We start from the raw sequence: 25,252 nt of genomic DNA, 5'->3' as shown, positions 1-25,252 counted from the left end.
AGGGTTTTATTGGATCAGTGGCAAAATATGATAAGGGCTTAAGATTAGATCATGGTATTGTATCAATGTTAATGACCTGATTTGATAATTATTCTATGGTTATGCAAAAGAAGTACACACTGATGAAGTTAGAGGTAAAGGGACCTCATGTCTGCCACTTACTCTCAAATGGTTCAGAAATAATTTTATACATTATACACATAGATATATATAGAGAGTAAGAGAATGATAAAGTAAAAGTGGTAAAATATTAACAATTAGAGTAATCTGGGCAAAGGGTATGAAGGAATTTGATGTACTGTTCCTGCAACATTTTCTTATGTCTGAGCTTTTTAAAAATAAAAAGTTAGTAAAAGGAGTTCATATTTTTTAAAGTATTTTCCTACAGACAAAAAGATAACTCTAGACCCAAATGACTCACTGATTAGTTCTTTCCAAATTTAAGAAAAAAACTTACTCATTTTGTACTAACTTTAGAAAATTTAAAAAGAAAAATTACTTCTCTTTCTATTTTAAGAGGCTGGCATAACCTTGATTCTAAAATCCAAAAATGACATTAGTAGAAAGGAAAATTACAAGTCAATCTCTTTCATGAATAAAATATCTGCACACTGAATCAAACAATATATAAAAAGTATCATGAATAACATCATGAACGTTTTATGTTTATTCCAGGAATGCACAGTTGGTTTAAAAATTTAAAAATCAGAAAATTAGATATTATTGACAAAAAGGAGATCTAAATAAATGAAGAGACAAATGTATTTGCAGATTGGAAGACTCATTATTTTTAAGATGTCACTTAGCCCCAAACTGAATTATAAATTCATTGGAATCCCAATCAAAACAATGCATGTGAGTGTGTGTGTGTATAATTTGACAGGATGATTTTAAAAGTTTATATGTAAATGCGAAAGACCTAGAATAGCTAAGACAATCTTGAAGAGGAAAATCAAAGTTGGAAGACTTACACTATCAAGTGTCAAGACTTGCTACAAACCAGAAGTAATTCACACACTGAAGTATTGGTGCAAGGATAGGCAGCCTAGACCACTGTAACAAAATAGAGAGTCCAGAGAACCAGCAAGATGGCGGTGAAGTAAGGCGCTCCTAGAGTCAGCTCCTGCTGCAGGGCAGTTAGCAAACACCCAGAGCTCTCTGGAGCTACCTGAAGCACCTGTTGGGGGCTCCGGGAGGCCAGAAGAGCATCCTGCAACATCTTTGGGGGAGTGGAAGGAGAAGACTGCCCATCTGCAGAGAAGACTCATAAGTAGAACACTCCACACCACAGAGGCCAGTGCCCATTCTCCACCGGAAGCACAAGCCGCCTTAGGAGCTGTTCAGCAGCTGAAATCAAAAGTTCAACTTCCCCAAAACGGGAGAGGAAGGGATGGTTGGGCACCAATTTCAGCTACTGATGAGGAAATTCAGCAGGCTACAGTATAATCCTGAGAACAGCTAAAGCTTGAGCCTGTCCAAGTCAGAAAGAGGCCAGGAGCCACCATCTTATGCTCCATGCCTGGCACAAGGGGAAGCAGGGCAGACTGGAAATCCTAGTGCTGGTGGGAACTGGCTTCTTTCCATCCAGGTCAGATTGCAGCTCTAGCCTAGGCCCCAGTGCCACCTCCAGCAGGGAGGAAGCTGCGGGGACCTGTGCCTGCCTCTCCAGGAAAGTACCGGCCAAGCTGTAGAGGCCGGTGATTATCCTACTCTGGCAGCACAAGCTGCCCCAGGAGCTGTTCTGTGACGGGAATTGGAAGCTCAATTTCCCAGAAACAGAGGAGGAGGAGACAGATGGCTGCCGATTTTGGCTACTGATTGGGAGACTTGGCTGGCTAAGAGATAACCCTGGGAAGAGCTGGGGTGAGAACCACCCCAGGTCAGAAAGAGGCCAGTAGCTGCCATTCTGACTCCGCCCCCAGCCTGAGGGGAAGCCAGGCTGATTGAAACTCTCCTTGTCCTGCACCAGCCTATACAGGTAACTGCAGGGAACTTTGGCTGGAATAGACTGAAAATCAGAAGTCTACTAGGGGGAAGCAGATCTGGCCCAGTGGTTAGGGCGTCCGCCTACCACTTGGGAGGTCCATGATTCAAACCCTGGGTTTCCTTGACCCATGTGGAGCTGGCCCATGTGCAGTGCTGATGCACGTGAGGAATGCCATGCCATACAGGGGTGTCCGCCGCATAGGGGAGCCCCATGTGCAAGGAGTGTGCCCCGTAAGGAGAGCCGCCCAGAGTGAAAGAAAGTGCAGCCTGCCCAAGAATGTTGCCACATACACGGAGAGCTGACACAACAAGATGGTGCAACAAAAAAGAAACACAGATTCTTGGTGCTGCTGATAAGGACAGAAGGGGTCACAGAAGAACACACAGCGAATGGACACAGAGAGCAGACAACTGGGGGGGGGGGGAGAGGGAAGGGGAGAGAAATAAAAAAATAAAAATCTTAAAAAAAAAAGTCTACTAGGGCAACTGTGGTCATCTTGAACCCACATTGCATAGATTGCTGCCCACACCTGCAGCTCCATTCCTGCCCCAGGCAGGGGAGAAAGGGATGTGAAGCTTCATCAGTCTCTCTGGGCAACTACAGTCTAGGCCTGCACGTGGATTATTCCACACAGCTGTGACTCTGTCCCTACCCCTGGCAAAGGAGAAAGTTGGAAGAAGCTTCATTGGTCCCTGGCACAATGAGGGCAGCTTGAGCCTCCACAGCACCAACTAGATGCTTGGCTCCTACTGTACAACCAGCAAGGGAGAAAGGGCAGGAAGCCCTAAACTAAAGAGAAAAACTGCACCCAGAAAAAATAACCTAGTAAACCAGATGCAAAGACATCAACCAAAAATTACAATCCATACCAAGAAACACGAAGCTATGGCCCAGTTAAAGGAACAAGATAAGCCTCCAGATGACATAAAGGAGTTGAGAAAACTAATTATAGATGTTCAAACAAATCTCCTTAATAAATTCAATGAGATGGCTAAAGAGATTAAGGATATTAAGAAGACACTGGAATTAAAAAAATAATAAAGGGGTATAAAAGGCATGGGATTTTTTTTTCAGAACAAAGAGAATGTTGATTGTGGTGATGAATGCACAATTCTGTGATTATACCAAGAGCCATTGACTGTACATTTTGAATGGATTGTATGGTGTGTGAATAAAACTATTTCGAGGGGGAAAAAAAAAGAAGACACTGGATGAGCATGAAGAATTTGAAAGCATACGTAGAAAAATAGCAGATCTTATGGGAATGAAAGAAGCAATCAATGAAATTTAAAAAACATTGGAATCATATAACAGCAGATTTGAGGAGGCAGGAGAAAGGTTTGGTGAGCTTGAAGAAATGGCCTCTGAAAGTGAACATACAAAAGAACAGATGAAGAAAAGAATGGAAAAAAGTGAACAAGGTCTTAGGGAAATAAATGACAGCAAAAGGCATGCAAACATATGTGTGATGGGTGTCCCAGAAGGAGAAGAGAAGGGAAAAGAGGCAGAAGGAATATTTAAAGAAATAATGGTAGAAAATTTCCCAACCCTATTGAAGGACATAGATATCCCTGTCCAAGAAGCACAACGTACTCCCATCCAAAAAAATCCAAATAGACCAACTCCAAGACACCTACTCATGAGAATGTCAAAGGCCAAAGACAGAGAATTTCAAGAACAGCAAGAGAAAAGCAATGCATAACATATAAGGGATATCCAATAAAATTAAGTGCGGATTTCTCACCAGAAACCATGCAGGCAAGAAGACAGTGGTCTGATGTATTTAAGATACTACAAGAGAAAAACTTCCAGCCAAGAATCTTATATCCAGCAAGACTGTCTTTCAAAAATGAGGGTGAAATTAGAATATTCACAGATAAACAGAAACTGAGAGAATTTCTAAGCAAGAGACCAGATTTTCAGGAAATACTAAGGGGCGTGCTAGAGCCTGAAAAGAAAAGACAGGAGAGAGGGGCCTGGAAGAGAGTCTAGAAATGAAGATTATATCAATAAAAGTAACTAAAAAGTGTCAAAAGAGTGGTGAAAATAAAAGATGACAGATAAAACTCAAATAGTCAGGAATAAATTTAACCAATTATGTAAAGCACTTGTATTCTGTTGATACTGAGGCAGTACGGAAAATGTGAGCCAAATGTACACTATGGACATGGCAACAATCAGATGATATTATTTTATCTGTAGCAAATGACACACCACATTGTGGTGTGTTAATGGAGGGGTGTTGTTTGGGAATTCTGCACACGTGCAGTTTACAACTTCTGTCATAAAAAATATATTTAAAAAATAATAATAGGGTGAGTTGGGGGAAAAACACACCAAATGTAAGATAAGAACTATGATTAGTAGTAAGATTTTGACAGTGTTTTTCATAGTTTGTAACAAACGTCTCATGACAATGCTAGGTGTTGGTGGAGGGTTGATGTATGGGACTCCTGTATGATGTTATGCATGTTTGCTTTATAAGTTCACAATGTTTACTATACACTTAATTGTTTATGTATGTTCATATATAAATGATAGAAAGATAATAATTGGATTGGATAGGGGGAAATACTTTGTTTAGTAGTAATATTTTGACAATGCTCTTTAATCATTAGTAATGGTTAAAAACAATGCAAGTTATTGGTAGTAGGGTGAGATGTTATATATGTTTGTTTGATGTTATATATGTTTGTTTTGTAAGTTCACCACTATTACACATTTATTGTTTGTATGTTTATGTATGAGGGAAATATTTCAATGAGTTTAAAAAAATGAGAGAGTCCTGAAATAGATCCACACATACATATATTTCCCTGCTTTATGACAGGAACACCAATGCAATTCCATGAGAAATGAATGGTCTTTTCAATAAGTAATGTTGGAGGAAAGGCCAAGATTAGGGCAAGGAAGTGAGGCAGGGTTATCCATGTACATGATCAGATCCTCTTTATTTAAAATTTTGGTATTTTGGTCATAATGGAATTTTTGCATTACTTTTGATTTTTAAAAATATTGCATTAAATATTATCTTGATTACTGAGCTTTTTGGTGCTCCCTTAATCTAGTCCTGGCCCTACTGGAGGAACTGGATGTCTAGATAAGAAAGAGAACATTGTCCCCTGCCTCTCACCTGAGAGAAGAGAAAACAAAATGAAGTTACTGTATCAGTCAGCCAAAGGGGTGCTGATGCAAAGTACCAGAAATATGCTGGCTTTTAAAAGGAAATTTATTTGGGGTAAAAACTTACAATTACAGGGCCCTAAAGAGTCCAACTCAAGGCTGCTTCCTCACCAAAGTCAGTTGCCATGTGTTGAAGCAAGATGTGGGTGATCATTGGCCGGTCAGCTGCTCAGCTATTCTGTTCTCTTTGGCTGCAAACTATTAATATCAGGCAAATGGCTCATCTCTCTTCCTATCACTTTAGCTGTTTAAGATTTCTCCTTTCTGTCCTATGGCAGGATTGAAATAAGCAAGTTCTCTCCTCCTCTGTGTGTCTTCTTGAGTGAGTGTCTATTTGTATCAGCTCACCAAGGGGGCAGGGACTCAACCCTGAGTCATGCCCTACTGATGTGGTTGAATCAAAGCCCTAATATTAACAAACATAAATGTATTTAATCAAGACATGTCAGCTGAATCTAATGCATTCAAGGTGTGTCACACCCAGAGGACTACTTTGGTTTACAAACATCATCTCTCGTTTTGGAATTCAAGAACAGTTTCAAACTGCCACAGTTACAAAGGTTAAGAGATTTAAAATGGAGTCAGGAGGTCATTCAGGAAGTTCCTCTTATGCACATCTCAACCTGATATCAAAACTGCCACGGTATGCAAAGCCAAAGGAACAATGTTTCTAAAGACAGCTGGAACACCATGAACCAACTAAGAGATAAAGAACTCAGTAACCTGCCTAACTTGAAGGGCATTTGGAACACCCAAATAACCAATAATCCTAATTATTTACAAACAATTGAACTTGAAGAGAATCAAGATAATTCAGTTTGAGGAGTATAAAGGAGAAGGAAGAAAAGTGAACAGAGCCTGAGCAACCTGTGGGACATCATCAAGTGTACCAATATATACATTGTGACAGTCCCAGAAAGAGAAGAATGAGAGAAAGGGGCAGAGAGAAATAATGGTTGAAAACTTCCCAAGTTTAACAAAAGACATGTATATACATATCCTGAATTCCAAGCAGGATAAACCCAAATAGACCCACACTGTGCCATGTTATAATCAAACTGTCAAATGTCAAAAACAAGGAATTCTGAAAGACATGAGAGAGAAGCAATATGTCCTATAAAAAGGATTCTCAATAAGGTAAAATCCTGATTTCTCATCAGAAACCATGGAGGGACTGAGAGGTGACTGCTAAGTGGTGTGGAGTTTTACTTTTTGGAATAATGAAATTGTTCTAAAAATTTTTGTCGTGATGAATGAACAACACTATGATGATTCTAAAAGCCATTGATTTTACACTTTGGATAGATTGTATGGTGTGTGACTATATCTCAATAAAACTGCTTTAAAAAAGAGTATAGTAATGTATAATGGTTTTTTTTTGTCTTTATTTTTTTAATGTTACATTCAAAAAATATGAGGTCCCCATATACTCCCCAGCCCCTGATCCCACTCCTCCCCCCATAACAACAATCTCCTCCATCATCATGAGACATTCAGTGCATTTGGTGAATACATCTCTGAGCACTGCTGCACCTCATGGTCAATGGTCCACATCATAGCCCTCACTCTCCTTAATAGTAAAATGGAATATAGTTTAAAGGTTAGATATAGAATAGATATTAATTTAGAAAAATTAAGGTAAAAATGAATTGGGTGTATAATGGTTTTGATGTGACTTTCAATAGATATATGAATAAGCAACAGCAGGATCTGAGAGTACAATTATCAAAATAATAAAATTGTGTTATTTAAATAAACTAATAAATCAACATTTGTATTAAAAAAGGAAAAAGAAAGAAACCATGGAGGCCAGAAAGCAGCAGGAAGACATATTTAAGGTGCTGAATGCAAAAAAAGACTGTATCCAGCAAAACTGTCTTTCAAAAATGAGGGAGAAATTAAAAATTTTCCAGACAAACAAATTCTGAGAGAGTTTGTTACCACTAGACCTGCTGTACAAAATACACTAGGGGAACTTCTGCAGGTTGAAAGGAAAGGACGCTAGACAATTGACTGAAGACACGTGAAGAAATAAAGATCTCCAGTAAGGATAATGATATGAGTAAATATAAATACCAGTACTATTGTATTTTTTTATTCACAACTCCTTTTTACTTCCTATAGGATCTAATAGGCAAATGCATAAAATGCACAAACAGAAACTGAAAGTGTTTGTAAAAAAGGATCTACCTTTGCAGGAAATATTAAAGAAAACCTTACTGTCTGAAAAAGACAGGAAAGAGAGGCTTGGAGGAGAGTATAGAAGAAAGAATAGCAAACAGCAAAATGAAGAGAGTAAAAAGACATGAAAATTTGATATGACATATGAAAACCAAAGAATAAAATGGTGGAAATAAATAATGCATTTACAGAAACATCATTGAATGTGAATAGATTAAATGCCCCAATCAAAAGATATAGACTGACAGAATGGATAAAAAAAATATAAGCCATCCATATGCTACTTACAAGAGACTTACATTAGAACCAGGGATACAAACCGGCTAAAAGTGAAAGGTTGGAAAAAGATACTTCATGCAAACAGTAACCAAAAAAAGAGCAGAGATAAACTAATATCAGATGAAACAAATCTTAAATGCAAAAAAGTTATGAGATACAGAAGGCCATTATCTATTAATAAAAGGGACAACCCACTAGGAAGAAATGTTATAAATATCTATACAGCTAACCAGGGTGTCCCAAAATATATGAGGCAAACTCTGGCAAAACTGAAGGGAGAAATAGACATATCTAAAAAAATAGTTGGAGACTTCATCGTACCACTCACATCTTTAGATAGAACTGGACAGAAGATAATTAAGGAAACAGAGAACCTGAACAATATGATAAATAAGCGACACTTAACAGACATATATGCAACCCAAACTCAGGGGTTATACATTCATTTCAAGTGCTCATGGATCTTCCTCCAAAATAGACCATATGTTAGGGTATAATGCACTGCTCAATAAATGTAAAAAGACTGAAATTACACAAAGCACCTTCTCAGATAATAATAGAATGAAACTGGAAATCAATAATAGATGGGAAAGAGGTAAATTCACAAATGTGTGGAGGCTGAACAATGCACTCCTAAATAATCAGTGGGCCAAAGAAGAAATTGTAAATGAAATCAGTATATACATTGATATGAATGAAAACTAGTACACAACTTATTAAAACCTAAGGGATACAGCAAAGGCAGTCCTGAGAGGGAAATTTTTAACCCTAAATGCCTATATTAAAAAAGAAGAAACAGCTAAAATTAAAAAACCTAGGGAAGCGGACTTGGCCCAACAGATAGGGCGTCTGCCTACCACACAGGAGGTCCACGGTTCAAACCCCGGGCCTCCTTGACCCATGTGGAGCTGGCCCATGCACAGTGCTGATGTATGCCAGGAGTGCCATCCCACGCAGGGGTGTCCCTGCGTAGGGGAGCCCTATGCACAAGGAGTGCGCCCCATAAGGAGAGCCGCCCAGCACAAGAGAAAGTGCAGCCTGCCCAAAATGGCGTCACACACACGGAGAGCTGACACAGCAAGATGATGCAACAAAAAGAAAACACAGATTCCCAGTCCTACTGATAAGGATAGAAGCGGTCACAGAAGAACACAGAGCAAATGGACACAGAGAGCAGACAACTGGGGAGGGGGAGGAGAGAGAAATAAATAGATAATAAAATATAATAAAAAAATAAAAATCTAACCGAACAACTGGAAAAACTAGAAAAAGAACAACAAACTGGAAATTGTGGGAAGATGGCATCAAACTAACAGGCAGAGCTCAATGCTCTCACAAAAACAATGGAGAAAGAGCCAAAAGTTGTCCCAGGTACCTGCTTTGGGGGTCGGCAGACCTGAACAGTGCTGCTCAACTCGCAGGAGAGTGAAGGACAGAGAGACCAAGAAGCCAAAACAATAAACTTGGGTTACCAAGGCCCCACAGTAGCCAGGAAGGCTCCCCTCCCCCAGCCCCAAGATATTCAGCTGGGGCAAAACTTCTGGCTCACAGCAGCTGAGAGGGAAACAGACATCTTCCTCCCTGTCAGCTGTTTCAAAGGAAAAGGGAGGTGGAGTCAGGGTGCTTTCCTTCAGTGAATTCAGACAGCAGAGTCTGCATTGAACCTCGGCTCTGGAGATTCAACACAGGAATGCAGGAAAGCCAAGACTGAAACACCTCCTTTGAAAGATGTGCTGATGAGCACCATCTGCTGGCCAGTCTGGAAATTGAATTGACAAAAACTTCTTGGTTCTCTTTGTATCCTACCCCTGGGAGAAAATCTGCCACCATCTAGTGAGTCCCTGACCCAATTTTTTAAAATTTTTATTTATTTATTTTTTAATATATTTTTTATTGAAGTATATCATTCATACATGAACACACAAACTTTGATAACAATCTGGGCAATTTTAAAGACCTAGAATACGTTGAACCAAATATCAAAGAGATGTGGGGAGGGAAACGGACTTGGCCCAATGGATAAGGCGTCCGCCTACCACATGGGAGGTCCACAGTTCAAACCCCCGGCCTCCTTGACCCGTGTGGAGCTGGCCCATGCGCAGTGCTGATGTGTGCAAGGAGTGCCGTGCCACGCAGGGGTGTCCCCCACATAGGGGAGCCCCATTTGCAAGGAGTGCACCCCGTGAGGAGAGCCACCCAGCGCGAAAGAAAGTGCAGCCTGCCTAAGAATGGCACCACACATATGGAGAGCTGACACAAGATGATGCAACAAAAAGAAACACAGATTCCCAGTGCTGCTGATAAGGATAGAAGCGGTCACAGAAGAACACAGAGAATAGATACAGAGAACAGACAACTGGGGCGGGGGGGGGGGGGGGAGGTTGGGGGAAGGGGAGAGAAATAAATAAATAAATAAATCTTTGAAAAAAAAAGAGTGAGATGTGGGGGAAAAAGAAACAATAGGCAACAGAGAGAAAACTTGTCCAAGAGAGTAAATTCACCAACATATTCAGATGCCTCGATATCAACAAAAAATTACAAGCCATACTAAGAAACAGGAAGAGATGGCCCAGCCAAAAGAACTGAAAAAATATCCTGAACAGATACAGGATTTAATACAATTGATCAGGGAAACGGACTTTGGCCCAGTGGTTAGGGCGTCCATCTACCACATGGGAGGTCCGCGGTTCAAGCCCCGGGCCTCCTTGACCCGTGTGGAGCTGGCCATGCGCAGTGCTGATGCGCGCAGGGAGTGCCGTGCCACGCAGGGGTGTCCCCCGCGTAGGGGAGCCCCACGCGCAAGGAGTGCACCCGTAAGGAGAGCCGCCCAGCGCGAAGGAGGGAGCAGCCTGCCCAGGAATGGCGCCGCCCACACTTCCCGTGCCGCTGACGACAACAGAAGCGGACCAAGAAACAAGACGCAGCAAAAATACACAGAAAACAGACAACCGGGGGAGGGGAATTAAATAAATAAAAAATAAATCTTTAAAAAAAAAAAAATACAATTGATCAGTGTTAATCACACAACTCTCCTAAATCACTTCAAAGAAATTAAAATATTACTAAAGAAATAAAATATATTAAGAAGACAATGGGAAAGCGTAAAGAACAATTTGAAAGCCTGCAAAGAAAAGTAACAGACCTTATGGGAATCAAAGATGCAATGAATGAGATTAAAAATACATTAGAGTGGACAATGGATGTGGCTCAAACGATTGGGCTCCCGTCTACCATACAGGAGGCCCAGGGTTTGTTTCCCAGGGCCTCCTGATGAAAGGCAAGGTGGCCCGCATGATGAGCTGCCCTGAGTGGAGAGCTGGCCCATGCAGACTGCTGGTGCAGCAAAATGATGCAACACAAAGAGACACAGAGGAGAGACAATAAGAGACACAGCTGACCAGGGGACTGAGGTTGTGCAAGAAATTGAGTGCCTCTCTCCAATTCTGGAAGGTCCCAGGATTGGTTCATGGTGCCACCTAAAGAGAAGACAAGCAGACACAGAAGAACACACACAGAGCAGACAGCAAGAGAAGAAGGAAAAAGGGGGTGGGGGAGAGAAATAAGTAAATAAATAAATCTTTTTAAAAAATATATTAGAAGCACATAAGAGCAGATTTGAATTGCTTAAAGACAGAATTGGTGATTCTGAAGACAGAACTTATGAACTGGAAAAGACAGGAGAAGAGAAAGAGAAGAGATTGGGAAAAAATGGAACAGAGTCTCAGGGAATTGAATGATAATGCAAAATGCACAAACATTCACATTATCAGTATCCCAGAAGAAGAGAATGGAGAAGCAGCAGAAAGAATATTTGAGGAGATAATGACCCAAAACTTCCCAACCCTTATGAAGGACATAAATATCAATGTCCAAGGAGGACAAAGCACCCCAAACAGAATAAATCTGAATAGACCTACCCTGAGACACCTACTATTCAGAATGACAAACTCAGAGATAAAGAGAGGATTCTGAGAGCAAAAGCAAAGCATCACATACAAGGGAAATTTGATAAGATTAAGGGCCAACTTGTCATCAGAAACCATGGAGGTAAGAAGAAAGTGGTATGACATATTTAAGGTACTGAAAGAGAAAAACTGCCAGTCAAGAATTCTGTATCTGGCAAAATAGTCCTTCAAAAATGAAGGTGAGTTCAAAGTCTTCACAGACAAAAAAAAAAACAATGGATAGACTATGTTACCAAAGACCAGAATTACAAGAGATATTAAAGGGAGTGCTTCAGCTGATAGGAAAAAAACATATGGTTAAAGCACATCAAGGTGCTTGTAACCAGCAGAACTATTATATGGGTGTAACAGCGGTTGAAAGGGAAAGTCTAAGGTCAAGTATATTACTAGAAGGAAAGCTAAAAACTGTAACACGGGACTATAAGATAGTAAAACTTCATAAAACACAAATATGGGTGATAGACTATATATAAGACTGTTTTTACAAAATATAAATATACTAGAGAGAAGAATAAAGAATAGCAGCTATGTATAGCAGGCAAAGCATAGAGAGATTGAGAAGTGATGAGTTTTGTTTGTTTTTTGTTTATTATATTATTGGCATAATGAAAGTGCTCTAGAAATTACTGGGGTGATGAATGCACAAATATGTGATTATGCTAAATACCATAGATTGTCCTCTTTGGATGAATTTATGCTTTATTAATATGTATCAATAAAATTCATTTGTTTTTTAAAAAACAGAAACCCACAAGTGTTGGAAAAGATGTGGAGAGATAGGATTACTTATTTGCTGCTGGTGGGAATGTGGAATTGCACAGCCACTGGGAAAGTATGTTTGGCAATTCCTAAGGAAGTTAGATATAGATTTACCATGTACCCTGGCTTACTGCTACTAGGTATATACCAGGAAGAACTGAGAGCAGTGACATGAACAGACATCTGCACACCGACGTTCATAAAGGCATTATTTATGATTACCAAAAGTTGGAAACAACCAGGTGTCCACTGACTGATGAATGGATAAACAAATTGTGGTGTATACACACGATGGAATATTATGCAGCTGTCAGAAGAAATGAAGCCATGCAGCATTGGACAACATGGATGAACCTGGAGGACATTATGTTGAGTGAAGCAAGCCAGGCTCAAAAAGACAATTATTGTATGATTTCATTGTTATGAACTAAATATAATGAGCAAATCCATGGAGTTACTGGCTAGAATATAAGTCAGCAGAGAATAGAATGTGGTTAGAGAATGGAAAGCTGAGGTTTAATCTGGGCAGAATTAGTAAGAAGTTGTTTGTGAATGTTTGGAAATGAAAAGAAATATTGAAAGCACATCATAGGATTTTTGTAATTAGTAGAGCTAACTTATGGGTATGACAGTGGTTTGTTTTTTGTTTTTCTTTTTTGGAGTAATGAAAATACTCTGATATTGATTGAAGTGATGAATGCACAACTCTGTGATTATACTAAATACCACTGGTTGTGTATTTTAGATAAACTGTATGGTTTATGAACACAAAAAATAATAGGGGGAAATGGACTTGGCCCAGTAGTTAGGGCGTCCGTCTACCACATGGGAGGTCCGCGGTTCAAACCCTGGGCCTCCTTGACCTGTGTGGAGCTGGCCCATGCGCAGTGCTGATGCGCGCAAGGAGTGCCCTGCCACGCAGGGGTGTCCCCCGCGTAGGGGAGCCCCACGCGCAAGGAGTGCGCCCTGTAAGGAGAGCCGCCCAGCGTGAAAGAAAGTGCAGCCTGCCCAGGAATGGCACCGCACATACTTCCTGCGCTGCTGACAACGACAACAGAAGCGGACAAAGAAACAAGGCGCAGCGAATAGACCCAGAGAACAGACAACTGGGGGAGAGGGGAGAATTAAATACATAAATAAATAAAATAATAATAGGGTGGTTTGGGGAAAAAGAAAACGAATGTCAGATATGGATTACAGGCAGTAGTAATACTTTGCTGATGCTGTTTCATAATTTGTTACAAATGTTTCAAAACAATGCAAGGTATTGGTGCCAGGATGAAGGATGAGAGCCCTGTGTGATGTTATGCCTGTTCATTTTGTAAGTTCACAACTTTTACTTATTTTTATGTTCAATTATGAAAGATTATTATGATTACTTATTATTATTTATGTATGTTCAATTATGAAAGATATACTTTAATAACTTTTTTATTTTTTATTTTTTTATTTTTTGTTTTTTTTCTTTTATTCTTTTGTTAATAACTTTTTTAAATTAAAAAGAAGAACAACAAGCCATTCCCAAAGCAAGCAGAAGTAAAGAAATAATAAAGATTAGAGCAGAAATAAATGAAATTGAGAATTAAAAAATTAGAGAAAATCAACAAAACCAAAAGCTGGTTCTTTGAGATCAATAAATTGATAAACCCCTAGTTAGGCTAACAAAGAAAAAAAGAGAGAAGATGCAAATAAGTAAAATCAGAAATGAAAGGGGCAAAATTATGACTGACCCCACAGAAATTAAAAGGATCATAAGAGGATATTATGAGAAACTGCATGCCAACAAACTAGACAACTTAGATGAAATGGATGAATACCTAGAAATGCACAACCTACACTGACACAAGAATTACAGGAATTTAACAAACTAATCACATTAAAGAGATTAAATGCAGAAAAGAGATTTGGCAAAATCAAGCAACCTTTCTTGATAAAAACACTTTGAATAGAATAGGAATAGAAAGAAAATTCCCCAATATGATAAAAAGGCGCATATACGAACATCCCACAGCCAACATTGTACTCAATGGGGAAAGGTTGAAAGCTTTGCCTCTCAGATCCGGAACAAGACAAGGATGCCCATGTCACCAGTGTTATTCAACATTGTCCTAGAAGTTCCAGTTAGAGCAATTAGACAACAAAACAATCAATAAAAGCATGCAAATAGCAAAAGAGAAAGTACAACTCTCTTTGCGGACGACATGATCTATATTTGAAAATTCTGAAATATGTACCACAAAGCTACTTGAGCTAATAAATGATTTCAGCAAAGTGGCAGGATACAAAATCAACATGCAAAACTCAGTAATGTTTCTCCACACTAGTATCGAACAATCTGAGGAGGAAATCAGGGGGGAAATTCTATTTATAATAGCAACAAAAAGACTCAAATACCAGAAATCTGTTGGCTTTTATAAAGGGCATTTATTTGGGGTAGAAGCTCACAGTTACCAGGCCATAAAGCATAAGTTACTTCCCTCACCAAAGTGTGTTGCCATGTGTTAGCGCAAGATGGCTGCTGACATCTGCAAGGGTTCAGGCTTCCTGGGTTCCTCTCTTCCTGGGTCTCATTTCTCTCCAGGCTCAGCTACTTTGATTTCTTCACAAGGCCAGCTGCAAACTGTCAGGCAAATGGCAAATCTCTCTTCCTGGGGCCTCTGCCATGTCTAATCGAGCCGTCTGCCTGCTCCTCTATGTGCTTACTTCCTGGGCTCCAGCATCAAAACTCCAAACTCTGTTCTCTGCCACGTCTTTTCTCTGTGTTCTCACCCCAACAGGGATGCAACATCCTACTGATGTGGCCCAATCAAAGCCTTAATCATTACTTAATCAAGTAAAAGTGAAATGTCTGAATCCAATATAATCTAGTATGCCCAGAGGGACAGACCAATTTACAAACATAATCCAATATCTATTTTGGGAATTCATAAACAATATCAAACTGCCACACCTAGGAATCAATTTTACCAAAGAAGCACAGGACCTATATGCAGAAAACTACAAAACAATGCTAAAAGAAATCAATAAAGACCAAAACAAATGGAAAGGCATTCCATGTTCCTAGATTGGAAGACCATCATGAAGATGTCACTCTACCCAAACTCATTTACAGAGTCAATGCAGTACCAATCAAACTTCCAAAAGCCTACTTTAAAGAAATAGAAAAGGCAATTATCAAATTCATTTGGAAGGGAAGGTGAACCTGAATAGCCAAAAGAATTTTAAGACAGAAGCGTGATGTGGGAGGAATTTCACTGCCCAAATTTGAAATATATTACAAAGCAACGGTGGTCAAAATAGCATGGTACTGGTGGCAGACCTGGCCCAGTGGTTAGGGTGTCCGTCTACCACATGAGAGGTCCATGGTTCAAATCCCAGATCTCCTTGACCCGTGTGGAGCTGCCCCATGCGCAGTGCTGATGCACGCAAAGAGTGCCCTGCCATGCAGGGGTGTTCCCGCGTAGGGGAGTCCCATGCGCAAAAAGTGCGCCCCGTAAGGAGAGCTGCCCAGGAAGGGTGCCGCACACACAGAGAGCTGACACAACAAGATGACGCAACAAAAAGAAACTCAGATTCTCGTGCCGCTCACAACAACAGAAGAAGCGGACAAAGAAGACGCAGCAAATAGACACAGAGAACGGACAACTGGGGTGGGGGGAGGAGGAGAGAGAAATAAATAAATAAATCTTTAAAAAAAAAGAAAAACAAAAAAACCAGCATGGTACTGGCATAAAGATAGACACATTGATCAGTGGAATAGAATATAGAGTCCAGAAATAAACCCTCACCTCTACAGCCAACTGGTTTTCAACAAAATCATGTTAATGGAACGTAACAGTCTCTTAAACAAATGGTGCTGGGAGAACTGGATATCCACAAACCAAAGAATGAAAAAGGACCCCTATCTCACTCCCTATACAAGAATCAACTCAAAATGGATCAAAGACCTAAATATAAAGGCCAGGACCATAAAAGTACTAGAAGAAAATGTAGGGAAGCATCTCTAAGACATTGTGGTAGGTGGTGGTTTTTTGGACCTTATACCCGAAGCACAAGCAAAAAAAGGAAAAATAGATAAATGGAACCTCCTCAAAATCAAACACTTCTGCACCTCACAGAACTTTGTTAAAGGGTGAAAAGGCAGCCTACTCAAGGGGAGAAAATATTTGGAAATCACATGTCTGATAAGGATTTAATACCCATGATATAAAATGAGATGCTGCAACTCAACAATAAAAAGACAAATGACCCAATTAAATAATGGGCAAAAGACTTGAACAGATATTTGTCCAAAGACAAACTACAAATGACATAAAAAAACAACACATGAAAAAATGTTCAACATCACTAGTGATTAGGGAAAGGCAAATCAAAACTACAATATCATTTCACACCTATCAGAATGGCAACTATTAAAAAGAAAGAAAGGGAAGCAGATGTGGCTGAAGCATTTGGGTGCCCACCTACCACATAGGAGGTTCCAGGCTCAGTTCCTGGTGCCTCCTAAAGAAGATGAACAAGACAGTGAGCTGACCCGGTGGCATGGCACAGTGAGGTGATGCAACAAGATGACGCAATGAGATGGACGCAACAAAGAGACGCAACAAGGAAACACACTGAGAGACACAACAAGTGGGGAGTGGAGGTGGCTCAAGCTATTGGGCACCTCCCTCCCACATGGGAGGTCCTGGGTTCAGTTTTTGGTGTGTCCTAAAAAAGAAGACAAGCACACAATGAACAGACACAGAGAGCAGACAGTGAGTGCAAATAATTGGGCTGGGGGTGGGGAATAAAGAAAGAAATAAAATAAATCTTGGAAAAAAAACTAGCAGAGAACTATGAGTGCTGGAGGGGATATGAATTGATAGGAACACTTATTCACTGTTGGTGGGAATGTAGAATGGTACAGCCACTGTGGAGGACTGTTCGGCAGTTCCTAAAGAAGTTACTCAGAAGAACTGAGAGCCGTGATATGAATAGATATCTATACACTTATGTTCATAGTGGTGTTATCCACGATGGCTAAAAGTTGGAAACAACCCAGGTGTCCATCAACTGACGAAAGGATAAAAAATATGGTGTATTCACACAATGGAATATTATGCAGCTGTCAGAAGAAATGAAGTCATGAAGCATACGACAACAGGATGAGCCTGGAGGACATTATGTTGAGTGAAGCCAGCCAGACAGAAAAAGACAAACACTGTATGACTGTGCTACTATGAACTAAATATATTGTGTAATCTCATGGAGTTACTAACCTGCATAAGGATCACCAGAAAATAGAATGAGGCTAGAGAATGGAAAGCTAAGGATTAACTTGTGCAGAACTGGTATAAACGATGTGAGTTAATCTTTGGAAATGAATAGAAAAGGTGAAAGCCCAATATACTGTTTGTAAATAGCAGTACTATTATACTATTATGTGGGTATGAAGTGGTTTAAAGGGACAGTCTAAGGTCATGTATATTACTAAATGGAAAACTAAAAATTGTAACATGGGACTGTATAGCATAGTAAAACTGCATGTGAAACATGAATATGGCTAAAGTTGCATATATAAGACCATCTTTCCTTGAAACTAAATGAAATATGTTAATACTACAAGACATTATCAGACAGAAGGAAAACATGCTGAAAGAAACCAGACACAAAGTACTACATATTGTATGATTCCATTTATATGTAAATATAAATAAATTTATGAAGATGAAATTAGATTAGTGATTATGTAGGGCTGGGGAAGGACTGCTAAGGGGTGTGGAGTTTTTCTTTTTGGGGTAATGAAATAGTTCTAAAATTTTTTTGTGATGATAAATGCACAACATTGTGATTACATTAAAAGCCATTAATTATATACTTTGGCTAGATTGTCTATATGTGAATATATCTCAACAAAACTGCTTAATAAATAAATAATTGTACAAGAATAGCCAGAAATAGCAGCTATGTACAGCAGTGGATGTATAGAGAGATTGAGAGGTGGAAAAAAAATTTTTTTTTTTTATTTCTGAAATAATGAAAATGTTTTCATAATGATTGACGTGATGAATGCACAGCTATGGATTATACTGTGGCAGCAAAGCCAGGAGTTCCGAGTGGCAGAAGAACCCAAACGAAATTCGGAGAAGTGGAGGAACAGATTTATTACATGTGGGCCCAAAGGAGAGTCAATCTCCAAATTCTGAGCCTTGTTTTTCAGTTTTCATATGTTTATGTAGGATTTTAGGCAGGACTAGCATGGCTTTTGCTCATTGGCTAACATGTTGCTAGGCGAAATTTTGCAAGTGGGGTTACAGAAGCAGAAGGCAGGTGCAAGGTCATGCTCTTGCAGGCTGATTTACAGAAGAGAGGGGAGCAGGAGTGGTTTGTCTGATTATGAAAACAGGGGGCAGGAGTGGCTCTTAGGTAGTCTCCTGCAAGGCCATGTTCTCACGGGCTGATTTACGGAAGCGGGAGGCAGAAGTGGCTCATTAAATATTTTTCTGTAAGATTATGCTTTTTTAATACAAAGTACCTTTGATTGTATACTTTGTATGAATTGTATGCTTTATTAAAATGTATCAAAAAGATTGATTTGTTTAAAAAAATATGTAGGACTGGGAAGTGGATGTGGGACAATCAACTGAGCTCCCATCTACCATATGGGAGGCCCTGGGTTTGCTTCCCAGGGCCTCCTTGTGAAGGCAGGCTGGCCCATGCCCGTGGAGAGCTGACGGCCCATGCCCATGCAGAGCTGATGGCCCGAGCTGGCGCTGCAAGATGATGCAACACAGGGAGACAAACAGACACAAAAGAACGCACAGTGAATGGACACAGAAAGCAGATAGCAAGCAAGCAGCAAGGGGGTGGGGGCGGATAAATAAATAAAATAAATCTTTAAAAAGTTTAAAAAGTACATAGAACTGTATAACACAGTGAACCCTATTATAATTGATGAACTATAGTTAGTAGTACAATTATTAAAAATATTCTTTTATGAAATGTAACAAATGTACTGTACTAATGCAAGGTGTTAATAATAGAATGGTATTTGGGAATTCTGTATTTTATGCATGATTTTTCTGCAAACCCACAACTTTTCTAATTTTAAAAAATGTCATCTTTTCAATCACTGAGGGTTAAAACTGGAAAATCATTCAGTTGTTTCACAAACCTATACAGAGCAATTATTTTATGCCAGGCAATATACCTGGCATTGGAGATACAAAGATGATCATAGTCCTCATTAGGGATAGATGATGCTCATGTTCTATCTGAGGTCCAATCCGGAAAAATGACTCAGTCCTCCCTCTCCTTCTGCCTTCCCACATCCAAATGTTCACCGCAGCGCCCCCTTCCTCTTTCACATCCCTGAGAGTAGAGATCTGGGTCTCTTCCATTTACTGCTGTATCCACAGTACCTAGAAGGACCTTCCACAGTGGTGATGGATGGTAAATATTTAGGGAATGAATCCAGGTCCTCTGTTCCACCTTACTGTTCTGATTATTTCGTTTACTTCTCTCTCCTTTCTACAAAGCCATTGAAATAGCCTCCTTTTGGCTTAGGCAAGCTGGAGAACTACCCTATTCACTTACTGGGGTACTCTAAAGCCAGACGACTCAAAAGTGTGATCCTTGGCCCAATAGCAGTAGCAACACCTGGAAGCTTGTTAGAAAAGCAGACTCTCTATCCCTATCCTAACCTTCTGCATCAGAATTTCTGTTAACAAGCCCCCCAGCTGATCCATATGCACACTGAAGCTTGAGAAGCACTGCTCTACAGCATACGGAGCTAAGCAATTTTTACTGGTTGTAAAGTCTTTGATGTCTCTCCTCGGCCTTCAGAATAATTTTTATACAAAGCCTAGCATGAAGCCTGGTATTCAAAGCCCTCTACAACATGACTCCAGCAATTTCCCTACCTTTTCTGTCACCAGGTCTCTTACACTGCTACACTCCCTCCAGACCGTACCCTCAACCTGTCCTCAAATGCATCCAACACACTTCTTCCCATGCTCTTTCCCAATCTAGTCCCTCTTTTAGGAAAGTCTCCTACCACCCTCCTCCGCCCACCACATCCACCTTCAATATCCTTCCCTTCCTCTGAAGCACAATTCAATCCTGAACTTTCCCAGAAGGCATTGTATAGATTTCCAATAATCTCTCTACCTCCCATCTCTTGAGCAATATTGATACCCCTACTAACCCTTACCACTTCTTTTTCCTTGGAGTTTTGTATATATCTGTCTGACTGGCCCCCCACTTCACCTCAAGTTCCTGGAGGGAGGGTGGCCATGCTGTTTTATTTCTCCTCAATGTCTAGTGCGCTGTCGGATATAACGTGGTCAAAGTTGGTTGAAATGGATTGAAGATAAAAGGGTCTGTAGTGACTAATAAGAAAACGTCCATGGGGATGGTATCAGCTCCCCTCTTTCCCTCATTCCATTCCTCCCAAGGCCCAAGGTGTAAAGCGTGGGAGTTTCTGTGGCTTCCGGGGCAGGGAGCAGTGAGTTTCAGGGGCAAGGTTGTATCACATACCTCTGCTTCTGGCTCGGCATCCTCCTGCTCCCACTTCCGGTTTCCCCAAAAAAGAACCCAGAGTACCCAAAAGAGCAAGCCAAATGTTAGTAGAAGGTTGAGAGGTGACGGTAGCGGGACGGCCAGCCCCCAAATTGACGCCATTACTCAATTTCATGCCGCTCTAGGCCAAAGTGTTTTCAAACATCTCTCAAGGCTGTGACTACAAATGACATCACAATGGGCATTTTAAGGTAAGACTGACAGAGTCCAGCCATTGTGCATGTTTCTGGGGTCTTCTCTGAGCCATGCCCAGAGCTCACCTGCTGCCCCTGATTGCAACTGCCCAAGGGGCTATGCTCTGCCAGCCAAAGTTCGGGAAGAGCTCTTCTATAACTCTTCTAAGATCAGGCTGGACAACATAAAGCAGACAATATGGAGCAAGGTTTCAAAGGAGCAGGTCTTCCAAGTGGCCTCTTCCACCCAATATGCTTCTTCTCTGGAGCCAGTCACTTCCCAGAGGTCCAAGTATGGTGTCATATTTCCCAAATCAAAAGTTAGAACATGGGGACAAATAAACTTAAGAAAACTAGGCCATTTTAAATAGGTACTCTCATAAAAGTCAATAGATGTGGTTTCCCTAAGTTCCAGACTTGACATTTTCCCTAGGCTGGTTGCGCTGAGACAGAGCTGTCTCAGAGGAAGATCTGCTGACCTTAGAGAATCACTCTACTCCAGAATCTACAGCCTCATTTTCCAAACTTAGAACCTTTATTTTGTCACTGTATCAGAGTTGATTGGATTCTCTAGGGTTAAATCACTGTAAACAAAAATTTACAAGGAATTGATTTATGGTATAATAAAGTTGAGTAAAACTGGCCACGTCATTCTTTTTCTTATAGGAAAGCTGATGTGGAAAACCAAACAACTACTGGATACCAGGTACTGTTTTAGAAGAAGAGAGATATGGTCTCTAACCTCATAGAATGTTTAGTCTCTTGGGGCAGCCAAAGTATAATTTTTGAGAAGCCTATCAAGAAGGAAGTAGTTAAATAAGTATGGTATTATCCATATTATGAAATAGTATACAGTCATTATGAAGAATGAGATCTGTTATACTCAGCATACATTATGTGTTGGGTGCTAGTTATATGTCAACCTGGAGTTCTAAGAAAAGATAAGGCTTGAGGTATAGTAATGAGGGTTTTGTTTTGTTTTGTTTGACATTATAACATCTATTTGTGGTTGTGGTTGGGAGAAGGATCATTTGCCTCTCCCAGAGCCCCATGGGAACTAGTTTTGAGTTCTTAAAACATATATGTACAGTTTGACAAAAACTTTATTTGTATGTCACAATAAAAATATCTTCTTTGCATCTTAAATATTTATCTACCATTATGTTTGAAAGGGTTTCCATGCTATTTTGTATAGTTGTAATTTGTTCAGTTTTACTGTTTCATTGTAATGTATAACTACTCCATAACTTATTAATTTATTATGGTATTCATGACATTTGGCTTGTTTTCATATTCAGCTATTATAAACAATGCTGTTAAAACAAACAAACAAACAAACACGGGATGTGGATGTGGCTCAGGCAACTGAACTCTTGCCTACCACACGGGAGGTCTGGGTTTGATTCCTGGTGCCTCCTAAAGAAGACAAGCCAGATAGCGAGCTGACACCACGGGCTGGCGCAGCAAGCTGACACAACAAGCTGATGCAACAAGATGATGCAGTGATATGATGCAACCAAAAGACACAGCAAGGAAATACAATGAGAGACACAACAAAGCAGGGAGTGGAGGTAGCTCAGGAGATTCGGCGCCTCCCTCCCACCTGGGAGGTCCTGGGTTCAGTTCCTGGTACCTCCTTTAAAAAGTGAAAAGAAGACCAGCACACAGCAAATACAAACAACGAGGGGGTGGCGAGAAATAAATAAAACGAATCTTTAAAAAAAACCCACAAACATGTATCTTGGCAAAGAGCCTATTTTTTAAAAAGATTTATTAATTCATTCCCCCCCACCTCATGTTTGCACTCGCTGTCTGCTCTCTATGTCTGTTTGCTGTCTGCTCCCTGTGTCTGCTTGTCTTCTTTTTAGGAGGCATGGGGAACCAAACCCGGGACCTCCCATGTGGGAAGGAAGACAACTTGCTGTCTTGTTTGTCTTCTTTAGGAGGCACCAGAAACTGAACCTGGGACCTCCATGTGGTAGGCGGGTGCCCAAATGTTTGAGCCACATCTGCTTGCCAGGATATCCTATTTCTTTTTCTGATCAATACTATTTAGTATTGATACTAAATACTAAATTGATACTAGTATTGATACTAAATAGTATTGATCAGAATCGCCTAGAAGGTTTGTTAAGATGCTGGTGGCTGGGCCACGCCCCTTGAGTTGCTGATTGAGCAGGTTTGGGGATGGGCCTAGGAATCTGGCATTTCTATTGCGTTCCTGGGAAAGATGATGCTGTTGGGACCCAGGAACCACACTTTGAGAATTACTGCTCTAGGGTATCTAACTAGGAGAGGAATTACTAGGTTATAGGGTGTGTGTTGCTTAAACTTCATTAGACAATGCTGAACTGTTTCCCAAAATGGTTGCGGTAGTCTATTTCCACCAGTGGTGGATGACAGTTCTTCTCAGTCCATTTTCTTGCCAAGGCATGTATGTCAGGCTGTTTAATTTTAGTCAATCAGGTGTGTGTCGTAGTGGTGTTTTGTTGTGGTTTCAACCCATTACCCTAACTACTAATAGGTTGAACACATTTTCATGATTTAATTGGCCATTTGGACTTTATTTTATTTTATTTTTTTTTAAAGATTTATTTATTTATTTAATTTCCCCCCCTCCCCTGGTTGTCTGTTCTTGGTGTCTGTTTGCTGCGTCTTGTTTCTCTGTCCACTTCTGTTGTCGTCAGCGGCACGGGAAGTGTGGGTGGCGCCATTCCTGGGCAGGCTGCTCTTTCTTTTCACGCTGGGCGGCTCTCCTCACGGGCGCACTCCTTGCGCGTGGGGGACACCCTTGCGTGGCACGACACTCCTTGCGCGCATCAGCGCTGCGCATGGCCAGATCCACACGGGTCAAGGAGGCCCGGGGTTTGAACCGCGGACCTCCCATGGCCATTTGGACTTTAAATGCCTTGCTGGATCCCAGTCGCTAATATTTTGTTTAGGATTTTTGCATCTGTTTTAATGAGTGAGGCCAACCTGTAGCTTTCCTCTCCTCTTCTGTCCTTGACAGGTTTTTTGTATCAAGGTTATCTTAGACTCTTGAGTTAAGGCATGTGTTCTCTTTTTTTTAATTCTCGGAAAGAGTGTGCTCCTTCAATGTTTGGTAGAACCTATCAGCAAATCCATATAAGCCTGAATTTTTCTTTGAGTAAGGATTTTTGACTACAAATTCAATTTATTTGAAAGTTACAATACTATATATATATATTGAGTCAGCTTTGGAAAATTACATTTTCTAGGAATTTCTCCATTAATCTACATTTTCAAATGTATTGACGTAAAGTTATTCAAATGTAGTAACATCTTTTTACTTCTGGTATTGATTATTTGTGTCTTCCCTCTTTTTTTGCCTCTTTGATCTATCTTGCTAGAAGTTTGTCCATTTTATGTTTTTTATTTTTTAAAGATTTATTTATTTATTTCTCTCCCCTTCCCCCCACCCCGGTTGTCTGTTCTCTTTGTCTATTTGCTACATCTTCTTTGTCCGCTTGTTGTTGTCAGCGGCATGGGAATCTGTGTTTCTTTTTGTTGCGTCATCTTGTTGTGTCAGCTCTCCATGTGTGCGGCACCATTCTTGGGCAGGCTGTACTTTCTTTAGCACTGGGCGGCTCTCCTTCCGGGGCGCACTCCTTGTGTGTGGGGCTCCCCTACGCAGGGGACACCCCTGCGTGACAGGGCACTCCTTGCGCGCATCAGCACTGCGCATGGACCAGCTCCACACAGGTCAAGGAGGCCCAGGGTTTGAACTGCGGACCTCCCATGTGGTAGACGGATGCCCTAACCACTGGGCCAAGTTCTCCGCCTGTCCATTTTATTATTCTTTTCAAAGATCCAACTTTGGTTTTTGTATGTTTTTTATTTCAATAACTTCAGCCTTTGCTTTATTTCCTTACTTTTATTTTTTTAGGATTTATTTTGTTGTGATTTCTCTAACTTCTTGAGACAGATGTTTAGATCACTCATTCTCAGCCTTTTCCTCCCTCAATATATGCATCTGAGTATATAAATTTCCTCCTAAGTGCTATTTCAGCTACATTCCACAAGTTATGATGAGCAGAATTCTTGTTACTCAGTTCCAACTATTTTCTAGTTTCTATAATGATTTTTTCTGATTCATGGGTTATTTAGAACTTTATTTCTTAACTTCTAGACATTTATTTTCT

General features: G+C 40.3%; 1 protein-coding gene and 1 long non-coding RNA gene across 2 annotated transcripts in view; one reads left to right on the top strand and one right to left on the bottom strand.

Moving 5' to 3' along the window:
• Positions 1 to 21,018, bottom strand: part of SPATA31H1 (SPATA31 subfamily H member 1) — a 72,178-nt gene extending 51,160 nt beyond the window's left edge. The window contains 1 exon segment of the mRNA XM_071211866.1: positions 20,875 to 21,018. Within this exon segment, the coding sequence (XP_071067967.1) occupies positions 20,875 to 21,018 (144 nt within the window).
• A 182-nt stretch (positions 21,019 to 21,200) lies between these two features.
• LOC131275912 (uncharacterized) lies at positions 21,201 to 22,775 on the top strand. Its single transcript, XR_009183385.2, has 3 exons — positions 21,201 to 21,381; positions 21,756 to 21,795; positions 22,388 to 22,775. It is a non-coding gene; the product is annotated as an uncharacterized lncRNA (long non-coding RNA).
• Positions 22,776 to 25,252: the final 2,477 nt, after the last annotated feature.

Source organism: Dasypus novemcinctus, chromosome 25 (genome assembly GCF_030445035.2).
Source record: "Dasypus novemcinctus isolate mDasNov1 chromosome 25, mDasNov1.1.hap2, whole genome shotgun sequence".
Classification (NCBI taxonomy): domain Eukaryota; kingdom Metazoa; phylum Chordata; class Mammalia; order Cingulata; family Dasypodidae; genus Dasypus; species Dasypus novemcinctus.
This window is presented reverse-complemented; position numbering and strand designations above follow the sequence as displayed.